The following is a 15,991-nucleotide window of genomic DNA, read 5'->3' as shown; positions in this document are numbered from 1 at the left end:
CCAAAATGTTCCTACGTTATCGTTGTGGTGATTTGGAACTCATTCCATTAATGCCATTTAATTTTCTGTTACTGTGGGAAAACTTCGCCTCATGCACATGAATGCCCCTATTTCAGAAGCGCGCAACCTCGTGCACACATATGCACACAATCAGACAAAGGTTGCCTGCCCTTCACTATCTCTCCTTGGCTGAGAGACCATGATGGGTTTCGTGAGTGCTTTCACTTTGGGGAAGGTATTTTTTTTTTTTCTCATGACTGGATTTTTTTTTTTTTTTTGCCGCATTTGCCCGCCCTAAGTATGTACCGTCGTCGTGCCACAATGCAAAAGTCTTAATGCAATGTGCTGGCACCCGCGAACGCCGCGGGGCCTGTCGGCCGCTCCCCCAGCTACGCTTCGGTATTTAGTATGGTGTACAGTCCCTTAGCCAATTGCAACGCACAACACGATTTGAGGTTTCCCTTAGCGAATCAGGATAAAGAACACAAAGCACATGTATGCGCTGTAATAAAAAAAGAAGCCTGCTACATTGTAAAAAAAACAGTAATAATAAAATAAAAAACAGTTACACACACAAAAATAAATCCATGGCCGCATAAAGTGAACGGCGTTGTAGCGAGGAAACACTGCCCACTATATCAAGTCCTGTAGTTTTCAGTTGAATTTCATCAAATTTTAAAAACGTGTTTTTGGATTTAACTTTGATTCAAAAGCAAATACAAGTGTGACTTCACTGTTGTGCTCTTTTTTTATTTTACATATTGTGTATTCCTTAATGAGAGTTAACCAGCTATGAAGAGAGGGCACTCTACCTGGAAGCCATTGTCCAGAATCACAGAGAGGTCATGACATTTGAAGACTTCGCCTCGCGGGTGTTTTCTCCCTCGCCTGGATATCCAACAAGTGGAACAGGTGAGAAAGAACCCCGCAATGTCCTTCCTTACATTCTGTCTCCTCATTTTGTGCCCTCGTTTTCCCATCCATTTTCCTCCCTTATTATTATTTTTTACCTCTCGTCCAAATCGATCGCAGCAGGAGGAACGCACCTGCCTGCACTCATCTTCTCCATCTTTGCTCTTCTTCCACCTTTCCTATTGAATATCAAACAACAGGCCTGGCTCTCCAATGACTTCAAAGACGCGCTCCTCACGCCACTTTGTGCAATATCTTTCCAATGAATATGAGCAGCCCTGTTAAATGGCTCTTACTGTGTGTGTGTGTGTGTGTGTGTGTGTGTGTGTGTGTGTGTGTGTGTGTGTGTGTGTGTGTGTGTGTGTGTGGTGTGTGTGTGTGTGTGTGCGTGTGTGTGTGTGTGTGTGTGTGCGTGCGTGTGCGCGTGTGCGTGCGTGCGTGCGTGTGCGTGTGTGCGTGCGTCTCCATGAGATCATTCACCAACACTTAAGAGAGCCATCCGGCAAACAGCAGCTCACAGATGTCAGCACAGGACTCTTATCACTTCATGATGAATAGAATCCGAAGCGTGCCTTATCTTGTTCTCCCTACTTGTAGTAGCGCTGATCGATCCACAGCTGTAGCAAAATCAATACAGGATTGCACTTTTCTTCTCCACTGGGTCTCGATGCGCATTCTGGAGGCAGAGTAGTACACAATAGCATGCCATAGACGACTGTCTTGTGTTTTTCAATCTGGAAGTGACCTTTTTAACTGGTATAATTTTACTTGATATATATATATAGACCTACAGATTCATCTTGGAATGATTTTTAATTTGGTATTTATATTCTATGTAATCTTCAATTAAATTCAGGGGTTGTGAATGAAGACCCATTTTCTTTGGGGAAAATGCTTATTGGCATTATAATCCCCTCTTTGGGATTTTTTTGTGGTTGGAAAAAGTTTGTTTTTTCAATTCCATTATAATGGCTGTCAATTATTCATATTTTCGCTCTTTGCATTGGGGCCGGGGCCCCTATCCTCCTCCGCGTATATACAGTTTCTATACATTATACTGTCACTAGTGACCACGCAGTTTTGCTTCAAAAACGGTGAAGTTCAGGACACTAATCCAAGCTCGGCTGCCTAATGTTGTCTTTAGCCAGTTCGTTTTACAGAAAATGCAAAATTCAAATAATGCTAATGATAGTGTTCTACCTCGAACTCTCTGCTAAAAATGACCATGCTGTTTCTGACTTTGTTTATCTTTGATTGTAAGAACTTCAATCCAAAATGAATTCATATTAGTTTTACTAACTTTGTCATATTTATCAGCCTGTCCCAATATTCTCTTCTGTTGTAGTCCACTTGTGCATACATGCTTGCATGTGTGCATGTCTGCGTCTGTCCGTCGGTCCTCCTACATGCCTGCCTGTCAGTCCGTCAGTCTCCATGCCCGCCCTTGGTGCTGTTCTGCTTCCCATCGCTGCCACTAACATGTCATCCATGCTTCATGACAGCGTGCAGGCGTTGGCCAGGAATGGTTTGGGACATGGAATACCCTTGGGCCAAAATGGACTGTAAGACTCTTGCTTTGCCTCCTCCACATTCGGCATGATGCCCAGTCATCGCCTTCCGACATCCGTATGTTCATTTAGTTCACCCCCAAGCCTCCCTACCATTAATAGATACCTGGGGGATGCATGATTTAGTCTTAGCCGCGAGCAGGATTCCACTGAAAGTGCATATGCTGCATGCTATGAGCTCAGCGCCCATTCAATGATTCTGTTTTACTTTGGGGGATCTGACATTGCCTTACATGCCCCAACTTCTCTCTTCCTTTTTGTGCCATCTTGATGGGTCGGTAATTGCCGCAGTCCTTCTTTTCCTCACCGTCCAACTTTTACGTAGCATCTTGCATGAGTTAGTCCATCAACGTTCCATCCATTGTGCACTCGGGGATCTTGTTTGATGTGCGTCCCGCATCTATGACGCACAGAAATGAGCAGGGACTCATAAAGAAATGGTGAAGCTGCATAGCTTACCTACACAAGTGTGCATGTGTTACTAAAATGCTTCAGTGATTCATGAGCCACTAGAAATACGAGTCCTGTCTTGGGAAAGAGAAATGCAGAAATTTAAAAAAAAATTCTTTTTCTGATGTTAAACCCTTTATTTCAAGATGTATAACTTTCTAATTTCATTTAGTTCTCTTATTATGAAATGCAGCCCTACTTTTATTTAGTAAATTAGAGATTATCAGTTAAGATCATATGTTGTTTATTATGCTCTCATATAATTTCAGTGACATAAATAAACATTGTTTATCACAAAGGTTTTGGGGAAAATATATCAGTCTACCAAATGAAATATAGTGGCAGACCTAAACATAGTATATTAAGAACACACAAGAGCAATACATAACAAAGAAGTATTGTTACAAAACAGTGGTTTTCAAACTGGAGGTCGGGGTGTTGAGACAGGGCCAGCCAAGTGGGCACTGGATCTGCGCGTGTTGTTTCCTTGTGAACTGTCCGGTGTTCATAGTTTTGTGAATTGCACTGATTTATCAGGTGGACATCAGATGTAATGGTTTTCAAAATATCAGTCATCGGAAAGAAAAAAAGAAAAAAAATTACTCTAACTATGAGTGAGGCTAATACCTTACAGCGCCTGAGTTAGCCTGGATGTCCCACCATCTTTTAAGCAGCGGTGTGTTGTGTTCACTGTGCTGGGCTGTTTTGTTGTTTGTCTGTCCACTGCTGTCTCATGTGATGCTCTACTCTTTCTTTCCTCCTTTTTAGATTAAATTTATCGTAAAGGTCCAAATACTGTATATGACGAAGGTAAGGAACCCGGGTCAGCGTGACAACCTTCCCTTGGCTGTAACTCAATCCAACCCACCCCCGTCTTTTTTCCGTCCACTGCTAACTAATCTTTATTTACTGATCACACTGACAAAGGGAAGGGGACACCGAAAAGCAAGCTGTTTGTTCGCCGGGCGTCCTCCTGCGGAGGGCGGCCTTGTAATTGAGAGCGCTGGCGACAATTAGCACCTGACTAAGTAGCAGCATGAACAATGCGACAACACTTCTGGCTCTTGCTTCTGCATGCAGAGCGCCTTTTATCGCTTTTCTCTGCAAACTATTCCATTTCCTTTTAAATGCACCTCCCCTCCCCCTGAATTTGCTCCTGTTGGAGTGTGCCTGTTTGCCTGAGGCGTATTCTGAGACCAACACCTGCCGCACTGGAAGACGTCTTTGTCATGTGAAGCCTTGTTTGAACTGCCGTAGAGGGGACCAGTGGGACACCTGTGACACTTTTTTTTTTTTTTTTTTTTTGCATCTCCTCTGTGACGTCCCCTTGTTGTCTCCACCTGCAACAACCCATCAGCAGAGCTAAATATGAAAATGCTGGGTCTAAGGGACAATAACAGTGGAACTTTTTTGACGTGAAAATTCACTCTTGCCTAACGTCACCCAAGGAACCACAGTAAATAAACATCACATTTTGAAAGATGCTGCTGGTTGGAGCAGCATGTTTTAATGGGCCGCTAAATGGATAGCGAACTGCACCGCAATCGCAGACATTTGCGATTTCTTCCTGTCTGTCGTTTGTCTTTGTGGTAGATTCAATTTTAGAATGTAATGAATGTTTACTGTAGGAATTAGTATAGAAGAATGCAGGATATGAACTGCCCGTAAGGCCAGCCCCCATATTTTGCTAAACCCATCCAATTCTTTTCATATTCATATGCAGATTTGAGTATTTCTGGACCCCCACCCATAGCCCCTCTCCTCCATACACACACACACACACACACACACACACACACCCAAAGCCTTGTCCCCTGGATGCTGCTGGGTCTCCACTATGCTGCTGAGTGTCTGTTACTCCAGCCATCTGCCATTCCTTTTAGCCGCTGCAACTCGAGATGCTCCACAAAAAAAATGGCAGCAAATAAAAGGATGCGGAAAGAAAATAGGCAACCAGATGCTTTCCCAACAAAGCCAAGGAGTTGTTTAAACCCGCGTCGTGGGGCAAAGGCAGGCAGGGGGCTGTGGGTTGACCAAGGAAGTCAGGCCAGCGCGCACAACATTTGATTGCCCCTCGGCAGCATGTCATGCCCACCTGCCTGCCTTTTCCATAATTCTTAATGTGCAGCTTTTGGGACAAAACTATTTGGCAAAAAGGACATTCACCAAAGAGTTCACAGTTGTTTCCTTCAAAGCGCTGAATATATAGATATATATTTTTGCAATCAACAATGGCTTCTTCCCTATTTTTTTCTTGGCAATCTAGAAAGCCAGTTTCTCCTTCTAACAGGCCGTGCTTTCCTCAGCATGTGAAACAGCATGAAGTTTAAAAAATGGCTGACAGTGGAGCTTCCAAAGCCCAAGTTGACAAAAACGATTCATTCAAAGGCACTTCAGTCCGTTCAAACAGCATGAAAGAGTAATCCGACGTGTTTAACTCGTTCTTGGGCTTTTTTTTTTCAACATTTAACGTGTAAATATGTTTTGAAAAATAATAGAGGTGCTTGTGTGACATATATGCATGACCACTCCGTCGTTTAAGTTCACTTTGTTTTTATACTCTTAAGACTGTTAAAAATGTTAATGTTACAATGAACCTGCTGGAAATGTTCCACTGATTATGTATGAAAATTGACATTATAGAAAGACCAGATAAGATGTACTTTTTAGTTTTAACCCTCCCGCATGCTTTAAGTACATTCAAACATAATAAAACATGTATTTTAAATTGTTGAGGACGTCTTCTCACTAGCTATCTGTCAAAAAACATGAGACTATCTTGGAAGATCACCTTGAGGAAATAAAAGCTCACATATTTTTCCAAATGTGCAGCATTGTGCTTTACAAGGTGTTTGTCAGTTACAGTTGAAGTTCACACATTAAACAAACACTAATTCAATGTGTTTAAACGCCAACATGTTCAACCAAATGATTTATTTGCATCAAACAAAAGTCTCCTAGCGTAATGCTAACATGGAATATGCAACTCTATGGAGAGCCCAACACTAATTATAAAATTTCAGACAAACTGAACAGCTATTAGGGTTTAACTAATTCGTCAATAATTCGACTATACTAACCCGCATCGATTGTTTGAAATCGACAAATTGCTAATCACAATTTTTTTTGGGCATCTCTTCATCTAACCACCCAATTTACGGAATTCTTTGGATTGGTCCATCTGCTGCCGTCACCAGATTATCATGGACTATCATCATCATCTTGTATCGTAAAACTTGCACAGCAAATGTGTGGAAATATTTGACCAAATATGAGACTACTACAACAATCGTTTATCCTCGGAAAAGATGGGAGGACGGGCTTGTTGGAGAGGAAAAAATGCAGTGGGCTCCCAGTTATTCCAGCAATTACATTCATCATAAATTGTATTTTTAATCTTTTGTTTTCATTTGTTTCTACGCCGGTCCATTAAAATATGTCTTTACAGGAAAAGAGGTTGAGAACCGCTGTACTGCGCTGAAAAAAATATCGACGACATCATTTATTAATAGATTTCAAATCGACTTCCATCACACTGCAGTCGACTAAAAAAAAAAAAAAAAAAAAAAAAAAAAAAAACTCTTTAGTCATTCAAGCCCGAAGGAGCAAATCCTAGAAACGCCTGTTCTCTCCGCTCTGGGGGAACAAATTTCATTTATTTTATTGGGGGAGCTTCTCTGACTCTTCCTTGTTTTGTTTCTGTTTTTCCTTTGAAGAAAACGTTTTCAATTCCAAAGCAGCTTCCCAATGGATTGTTTTCTACTTTGGAGGCTCCACTGTTGGCTTCCTCGTGTCTTCATCCTAATGACTGAAGCTCGGAACCAATTTTTCAAATGAGGCAATTTGGTTTGAGGGTGCGGCCGCATGCATGAAAAAACCTTCAGATACACGCTGATGAATCACTCCACTGGTGCCATGTTTGACCCACTCCATCTCCTATCATGCAAGTTTTCTTTTTCTTTTCTTTTTTTTTTTTAACCGTCTCTTTGCCTTGCGAACGTGTCACTTGCAGGTTCCCTCTTGAGCAGCGCAAACACTGAAGTCTCCGCCCACTCCTCTGCTGCAGCTACATCGACAGACACTGTTGACCAGGCCTCCCCCACAATGCCCTGGGCCCCGAGGAGCCGAGTCTCCGGAAGACTCCGCCGATCGGCTAGCGCAATAAGCAAATCGTCCAACTAAGCTGAAACGTGGCCTCTCATTCTTGTCATTAGCCCCTAAGCTCTTTCCGCCACTTTGACTGTGAGCGGTGTCATTTTTTTTCCCTTTTCTCTTGTGTCCTCTAATGCATTTGAGGAAAGCAATCTTTCTAGGTAATGGCAGACGTTATTTCCTGTAGCTCCTTTTTTGTACGTCTTGAGGTTTCAGTATCAGATGTTGGCTTCCATTTAAAAACCTAAACCTGCCTTTTTGTCAACTTCCCTTTTGCGTGTATGATGAAGGTGCCACGCGTGTGTTGTGGGGCCCCCAAGCCAAGTTTTAGGCAAACTCGGCTGCTGTTTGGAAGCCAATTTTAATGCAACACAAGCAGCAGCAGCAGCTTGTTTTTAAAGCTAGAGTGGACTTTCGGTGACATCTTTCTAACTTGAGTGGAACTGAAAGTTGTTGGATTTTTTTTTTTTTTTTTAATCACTCTAATGTTCCTCTTTTAAATGGATTCAGATAGATTGTGTCATGGTTTGATTTATGCAACTCTACTGGAATGAGAAAAGACTACGTTTGTAATTGCATTGTGATGTTGTTAACATGGGTCCGCGTCCGGTAATTGAATAAGTTCCTGCTGTCTCTTTCCTCCTCGATTAGTTTCCCTGTCCTGTGACATCGACATTCCACCATTCAAGCCATTGATTTTTTTTTTTTTTGGTGGGCTTTTTTTCCCCCCTTGGCTCAACTAGCATTTCATGTCCTGAGATGTACATTACTTTCAATTTCATTTCCACTTGTATGTTTTCTTAGATTGTAAATAGCGATTCCTATTTGATGGATTATTTTTGCTGTCATGTTTTCCGTTTCCTTATCTTTGACAATTCCCGCCGGAGCCTCGGGGCAAAGCTTCTCTGCGTGCACTGATATGTGTGTCTGCGAGACATCTCCTTACTGTGCCTGTGTATCGTCTGTCCTCTCTGTTGCTGTCCCTTTGCCGTTTGAAGCGAAACATGGCCGCTCTTCAACTTTGTCCTCTTTGGCGTGGTTTTACCTCTCCCCTGCGACCCGCAGCAAAAACACTAGCAGATGCATTTGAAATGCAGGCTCCTCCTAATTATAGGTGCTGGGCTTCTCCCTCTTGTCTTTACCTGTGAATGGAATCAAGTGGCTCCTCCTCCTCCTCGGGATTCACAAGCTGGAGTTTGGCATGGCATGCCTGAGGTGAACCCTCAGAGGCCTCCAAGCAACAGCCTGGCCAACGCTCCCGCCTCTCCAAGCTGCTCGGGTTGCCGTGGCAACCAGGTGTTTTTTGTTGTTTTTTTCACACACACACATACAGTTACACACTTTGCTGATCTCTGAGGACTCCTACCAGGCTACAAGCTTATCCCCATCTGGTACTTTAATATGCCTTACTTTTCCACCCGTCCTCCTCGCACTTCTCATCAGCTGCTCTGCTCGTTAGCTGATGGATTAAAAGATGAAGCCAGAGAGGTTTTTGTTCTTTTTGGATTTTGAAGGGGAAGAATGTATGAATTCCTGCAGTCAATGCTTTCTACTTCCCTCTAAAAGCCACTGGAAATAAACATGGAAAGATTGTAGCGTTGTCGTGATGATGATGCCTGTGCAGTTCTTGTTAATGGCTGAGTCATTGCGGGTGGACCAAGACAAAATGTTAGAGAAGAAAATAAATGTGATGGGGGGGGTTTCCCCTCCTCATTTTAACATTTCTTGTTTGTACACGGTGTCAAATTTGAGGGCTAGAGCATCTTCCTAATATAAATACATACACACCTGTAATATATTCTTTGTCTAAGATCCAGAGGGCATTTAACGAGGGGAAAAAAAGCTTGAAGATTTAATCTCTCATCAACGTTATCGGGCTGTTTTTAAATCAGTTATCTTTTATTAGCGATGTGAAAAGTGGAAAATTTCATTAAATGCAATTTGAAATTGTATGTCATTTTGTTTGTCCTTTATTCCATCCTGACATGCAGGTGATACCTCTGATTGGATACTTTACCGGTTCCGTGCGTGCGTGCGTGTGTGTGTGCGTTGCCATGGCTTTCTGACCCGGGCCAGGCCTGACTTGTAGCAGCAGGGGTAACCTGACCCTCCTCCCATCTGTCTCCCCTGCTGCTCAACTTCATTAAGAGGAGGCCTGCATAATGGCGCCTCACTGGGAGGTGCAGGTGCAATAGCGCCAAACACCTTCGGGTGCCCTGCCTCGCCTTTTTCCACATGAAGATGGCAGAAAAGCACTTGACCGTATTTTGACACCTAAAACTTGAGTGTGAGAGAGAAGCCTAATGATACCTCATTTTCACTCCTTGATATGAGAATTAGCGCTGCACGTCCCACATCCTCTGAACCACTCTCTATCATCATGATTTCATATGTTCCAAAGAGTGACGCTCGGTGAGGTTCGTGGCTGCTGAGGCACTGACAGAGTCAGCGTTACCAATTTTATGAGCCTGAGACAGTTTTGTGTTTGCCATTAAATTTGGAGCCTCACAAAATCTCATAAACTAGTATACATACATATTTTTACCTGATGTTTGAACCAGATCAGTCTGCAGTGTTGGTCTTCCTTTATTTATTAATAATTTACCATTTTGATTTTTTTTTTTTAAATGGTTGGATATATTGTGACATCTATATGTGTTTTTTATTAATAGTAAAACTTGGTGTGTGTTTTTTTTTTCATGTCCTGGCAATCTTGGAGCCCCAGGCATTTCCCCGTTTGCCTAATGGTAGGTCCACCTTGATGAGGCTGAGAACTCTCTGCCTTACCTCTTGCTCTAGCTGCCATTTTACGTGATGACACAAATCGTGAACTCATTCACCTGATGGTGGAAATTTGGGTCCATCCTGAGTGCATCTGAAAGGATTATTTTAGAGAGTGAAGAATGACAGAAACGGACACTTGGAAATGTCTCCTCTGTTGTAGAGCGGTAATTGAACAATGATTTTGTGCTTTGAGTGAGTTATTGCCCAATCTGAGGTGAACTCGTCTGCTCACTGCTTCACTTTGACTCTCGCCTATTAGGACAAAACGTTGAAATTCAGTAATTTAAACTATGAAATCATTCTTAGGTTTCTAATCATGAATCAGTATAAAAACAGAAAAATACATTTTCAAATAATTGTATGTAAGCATGTCCTTATTTTTACTTTTCGTGATGCAGGCTCAGCCTCCCTTGAATGCATGTAACCAGGTGTTACATCACTAGTTGAGGCCTATTTTCACACTGGTGCACTTTCTCACTGCATTCTTCTAGCTAAGGCAGGTTTAGGGCAAAAGATCACTTCCAGAGACAATGGGTAGGTATTAATCAAAACATGGCGCTTATGTAACACTTGTATTCATAATTATCTTTAAAGTGTTGCTCTGTTACAGCTTTTGCGGGTGACTAGACCTCATCACTCTGTGTAAAGCAACTAAAAAGTGAAGGCCATGACGTCTCTAGAGCAGGCAGGTGTTTTACTGCTTTAAAAGTGAGGAATGATAAAAAAATAATTTTAAAAATCTTGCCTCAGACCCTTAAGGATTCTTTCCACTGGCTTACTGCAACAAGTAGTCTTTTTTTTTTTATTGTTTTATCGAACAACTTTTACCTCATAATAAAGACTGTATGTTTTCACGTTTAATTTGAATGAAATACTAAATATGGGTTACTTGTACAAGAAACAATAACTAGTCGTTCTTACCTACTGTACCCATAGTTATTTTCCCAATTTTCTTCCACAAAAGTTACGTTTGATTTATGCAATACATTCAATGGGAATGTTTATCTTTTGTTCAGGGACTGTATTTAATATTTGTTAGTTTGAGTGAAACCACCTTGAGACCACATTGTCATTTTGAAAATATTTTTTTATTTCGATAGACAACAACAATATACACATACAATCAAAGCGCTATAAAAGCCAACATTTAGGAAAATAACGTCCTTAAAAAAGATTGCATCTAAGTTAAGAGCTTCGCGTTTTTGTTTTTCTTCACCTTCTTTTGACAAGAGTCGAGGATATCGATGATTAGAACCCGACCCACGACACTTGTCGCAACTCATAAATTAGACAAGAAAAAAATAACCATAATAATTTGGCTAAACGACGTGTAAACTGCCGGAACGATTCACAGAGAGGGGAAATCACAACAAACACATCAATAAGTTACATAAAACATTCGAATAAATAAATAAATAAACATAGGATGAGCCCGAAAAATATTGCAACAATTTTCAATTGTAATAATAATAATAATAGCATTCAAATATGTGCCAGCATTCAAAACGAAAACAATATGTTGACTCTTTAAGGCAGTTAGTTGTACAGCGCGGGATTTGGATGAGATGGCGACGAGTTCGGACTACACTAAAGGCATTTGTGGTTCTACTGAGCAGAAAATCCTTCAGTCACACAATATTAAGACAAACCGTATCAATCATTTTGTCTTTCATCAACAAAGCTAGAGTGGGCCTTTGACGGATTTCTGAGCAATTCTTAGGTCTAGAAGCTATCATTGAGTATATGTGCTGTTCTAGAAAAAATACCCTTTAACAGTCAAAACTAAGCTTCTCCGTAAACTAATTTGATTTAAAAAAAAAAAAGTGTCAAAATAGGCCTATATTGTATTTCCAGTTAAATAGAAAGAGAAGCAGGCAACAATCACTGATTGGCACGAGGGGGGGAAAGACGCCACTTAAGAATGACAAACTTTTTTTTTTTTGTTTGTTTCTTTTTTGAAGCCCCCAAACGTGGCTTTTGTTGTTGGTTCTCTTGTTCCTCCCCGTTGCAAGGCACGAGTTCTGCGTTCAGCAGGCGGGTCGCACGGGCATTTGGAGCAGGATCACCTGGCGGTTCTCCGACGGGTGGCACTTGTTGATGTGCCTGGTCAGTCCCGGCGAGCTGTACAAGGTGGCGGGGCAGTACTTGCACGGGAAGGTTTGGGACGAGTGCATGAGGCGCACGTGGCGTTCGTGGGCTGCCCTGCTGGTGAAGCTCTCCCCGCACACGGGGCACAGCAGGCGCTCGGCGGAGCTCAGATTGAGGGGACTTTGGTTGGAGACGTCCTCTGGGGAAGAGGAGGTGCTCTGCAGCGGCAGCGGCACCTGCTCCTCCTCCAGAACTTTCTTCTGCAGTCCCTGGTGCCCCGCCATGTGTTTTCTTAGGTATGCTTGGCGCTTGAACCTCTTCCCGCACAAGTGGCAGTCGTACGAGCCCTCGTCGGAACCGGACTCGGACAGACTCGGACTCGGCGTGTCTCTGTCGCTGGCGTCTTTGGCTTCTTCGGAGGCGGATTTGACACCCGCGGGTGCCGGTTTGGAGGGCGGCGGTCCCGCAGAGGCGCCGCCGCTTCTGGGCTTGTGCCAGCGGCGGTGCGAGGCGAGGTTGGCGGGGCAGCTGAACATCTTGTCGCACTCTGGGCACCGGTACTCGACCCGGACGATGCGCGAGCATTTGTGCTGGGCCAGGGCGAAGGGGTCCGCGTAGGCTTCCTTGCACAGCTGACACACGAACTCCCCCAGAGGCTTGTTGGCTCCTGATCCCGACGCGTGTGCACCGGGCTTCGCCTCCAGCGGACCCTCTTTGATTTTCAGCCCTAGCACGGGGGAGGTGGTCATCTCGTCTTCAAAGTTGAGCTTTCGGATGGCTTTGGGTTTTTTGGGAGCGGCTTTGGCTTTGCGCTCGGCGCCGTCGGGTGCATGTCTCTTGGTGCCGGCGTGCCGGTTGCTCGGTGCTGCCGCTGCGCCGCCGCTGCTGGTGCTGATGCTGATGCTGCTCGTGCCGCTCCGGCTGCTGTTGCTGGTGCCGATTTTCAAGTCGACCGGGGCGTATAGGAGGTGGTCCAGGCCGGAGAGGGAAGCGGATGTCGGGAATGACTCAGCAGAAATGGGCGAGCCTAGACTGAAGTTGCGTTCGAAATACGCCCTGTCTTGTTCCTTGCTGATGGGCCGGGTCGGGCTGTACAGGGCTTGGCACACCGTCTCGGGGTTGCCGAACTGCGCCGGCTTCTCCGTTCTTGGCACCGACGCGTCGGCCGGCGCGACATCCGGGGATGCCGCAGGGCGGTCCGGGCTGGACGCCGCGCAGGTCGGCGGGACGTGCAGGCTCGGGAAGGCAGCTCGGGTGAGGCGGGCGGGCTCGTGGAGGTCATCGTCGTCCGGCCGAGTCCTGTAGGAAACGTGTGCACACTTCTTGTTTCTTTTGACCAGGAATCCTTTGGGCATATTGGCTGGGAGCGGCGGGAAGGCACTTGGAGGATGCGGGTGGAGTGTCGAGTATCCAGGATGGTTGCAAGTACGACAACACCTGACGATCGTAGTACTTTATCTCCACGCTGTTGGGCCCCTTCTGTTGCTGAAATGTTTTCGCGTGGAAGGCATAGCTCAACTGTTTTTATGGCGGAATTATGCTATTGTTCTCCCACCCCCCCATCCTCCCCCTCTAGCTCCCCCTCCCCCGGTTGCAACATCCCCGGCCAATCAGACGTCTCTGTGATCCCAGTGGAGTGGAGGGCGGGGGGGTTGGAGGGGATGGGAGGGCCCCGAGCCCTGTTTTTGGTGGATTTCGTTGGAGGGTGTGCAGATAGCTTAGCAGATGCACTGGCGGTTTATCGCATTAATGTGCGCGCCCTGCGGCCCCTCCCAGACGGAGGCACACGCCGGGGCCCTCCTCTTTGACGCTCTGATGGCTCCCCATACATGCACACGCGCCGTGGCTTTTGTGGCTCTCTTTTCGTGGAGGGGGGGGGGGGTTCAGTTGCAGCAGCAAATCTCCATAGAATTACAAGGCTGAGAGCATCCAAAAACACACTTTGCACATTCTTGGTTGTTATTTACATCCCGCAACTTTTACGCGCACTTATCAGCAACCTACTTTTATGGGTCTTTATTTTGTCAGTCAACAAAAAGGAGGACGGCGGTGGGGGGGGGGGGGGTCTTTCTTTCTTTTTCTTTTTTTTTAGAGCACGTGTCTTTCTCGGTAGTTTCACCCCACCTATAAATCAGACATCTCGCTGCATACATAAGTAATGGAAGACCCTCTGGTCTTCGCGCACAATAGTCACGTCTGCCCATCTTTAAAATAGCTTTGCCTTTTTATGCTTGTATTTCTTTCTTTCTTTTCTCTCTGCATTTAGGAAGGCACGTTGTGCACTCGGCAATTTGGTCCACAGTGTGATGCGTGCTGCTTCGAATCATCAAGGCTCCACATACAAGTACAACAAAGGGGAAAAGGTGGGGGGCGGAGTAGTCCAAATTAGGATTTAAATCGTCCAGTCCACCAATACATTTATTATCCACAAAAGTGGCTCCTTTACTCTGTGCAACACACTCCTTATGTAATCTTATCCAATATTATTGAATATTCTTCATGGAAATAATGTTGACAATATGACTAGAAATAAGGTGAAGTTCAATGTTGACATGAAAAGGAATTTTTGAAAACGATCTTTTCATGAACTTTTTTTGTAATTATAATGTAAATTTCTTTTTTTTTTTTTTTTTTTGCTGCGGTAAGGCTAAATGTAGGAGGCTGCTTTGAGCTACTTGGCCGACAGACCATTCGTTTCCCCTTTCAGTCAGCAGACCAGGGAGGAATTAATCTCCATCGTCGTACATTGTTCCTCTCATTTGCATAAAGCTGCAGTATGACCAAGTCAAATAATTACACAATCGGAGCATGAGCCTCGGGCCTGTGCGCCTTCGTTCCTTTCTCAATGGGCCCGTGCGTGCGTGAGTGTGTGCGCGTGTGTGTGTATCACCTGCCTGCAGGCACACAACACTGGTTTTAGTTGCTAAATTACTCTCCAAATTGATTGTTTATTTGTTGGTTTTGTTTTTGATGCCATTAAATCTATTATCCCATTTCCAAAACAGGGTTGCTTTTTTTTATGACTAATTTATTTGTTGCTGTTGTTGTTGTTTTTTCCCAAATTTAATCACGTTCCCACTTTCAATGCCATTTGGCATCATTTTTATCAAGTGGCTCTTGTCATATTTGGTCATGTTTGCGTTGCCGGCTTTGTTGGGACTTTGATGGTATTTTAACGAGTTCCTCTTTCTGACATGCTGATTTTGTGGGACGCGCGTGGGCCGCAGCTGAGGCCTCGGCTAAAGTGCGCATGCGCGCTGTTTGCTTGTTGGCGCGTGCTGCCTGCCGGGAAGCATTGGCGCCTTATTAGCATACAGCTGCAGGCAGGAGGCCTCCTCGAGCCTGTTGTCAACCCCCACTTTTTTTTTTTTTTTTTTTTTTTTTTTTGCGTCTTGCTGCGTTCACTTTAATTACTGCGATGGTAGATACGCGCCTTATGTTAAAGCGACATTTTAATCATGTGCTGGGTAAATATTTGTAAAGTCTTCAGTAAATCCGGCCTGTAAATTTTATCAGGTGCCCTTGAAATAAAGCCTACTTGAACATTGTTACAAAAGGCTAAAGCTGAAGAGACAAAATGCATTTCACTTCTCTTTTGGTGTAGTTGATCAGATTTTTTTTAAATATTTTGCATACCCACAGTTTGGGAAGACAAAAAAAGGCAGTCTTTTATGGGGAGAAGCAATCCTTATTTGTCCGAGGGGTGGCAAAAGTATTAACACTCTGTATTCATAGTAAACATTTACAAAGCCTCCAGTAAACACAAAAATATTGATTACATCTCCTTCCATGAGTAATAGTAAGAAAGAAAAATAACTACAGACTGAAATGTACTTTATGTAGAAAATCCAGAATTTACAATGATTTTTCCAGCAAATGTTCCTTTACTGGAGTACATTTCTAAACACCTGAAGATAGTAATGTGTGTGCGTGTGTGTGTGTGTGTGTGTGTGTGTGTGTGTGTGTGTGTGCATATGTTGCTGTTGAGGAATTATAATGAGTATCCTGTCGTAACTTTTTAAAAGATCTTACAGTAA

General features: G+C 43.9%; 2 protein-coding genes across 10 annotated transcripts in view; one reads left to right on the top strand and one right to left on the bottom strand.

The window, feature by feature from the left end:
• Window positions 1-15,991, top strand: part of ralgapa2 (Ral GTPase activating protein catalytic subunit alpha 2) — a 178,078-nt gene that overhangs the window by 139,833 nt on the left and 22,254 nt on the right. For 6 of the 9 annotated variants that reach the window (XM_061843204.1, XM_061843199.1, XM_061843200.1 and 3 more), the window contains one exon: window positions 791-912. In XM_061843204.1, coding sequence (XP_061699188.1) covers window positions 791-912 — 122 coding nt within the window. Of the gene's footprint in view, window positions 1-790; window positions 913-3,698; window positions 3,741-6,942; window positions 9,035-15,991 lie in introns of those variants that run through there. The other 3 variants (XM_061843207.1, XM_061843201.1, XM_061843205.1) reach the window with 2 other exon arrangements.
• On the bottom strand, window positions 10,977-13,448 carry insm1b (insulinoma-associated 1b). The gene has a single exon (XM_061843985.1). It carries the CDS (start codon window positions 13,307-13,309, stop codon window positions 11,894-11,896), a length of 1,416 nt encoding a protein of 471 aa, XP_061699969.1. The 5' UTR covers window positions 13,310-13,448; the 3' UTR covers window positions 10,977-11,893.

The sequence above is a fragment of the Syngnathoides biaculeatus genome, chromosome 15, assembly GCF_019802595.1.
Source record: "Syngnathoides biaculeatus isolate LvHL_M chromosome 15, ASM1980259v1, whole genome shotgun sequence".
Classification (NCBI taxonomy): Eukaryota; Metazoa; Chordata; class Actinopteri; order Syngnathiformes; family Syngnathidae; genus Syngnathoides; species Syngnathoides biaculeatus.
This window is presented reverse-complemented; position numbering and strand designations above follow the sequence as displayed.

Excerpts from the sequence above, each read along its gene's own strand:
- insm1b (XM_061843985.1), bottom strand. The coding sequence starts at position 13,309 with ATGCCCAAAGGATTCCTGGTCAAAAGAAACAAGAAGTGTGCACACGTT.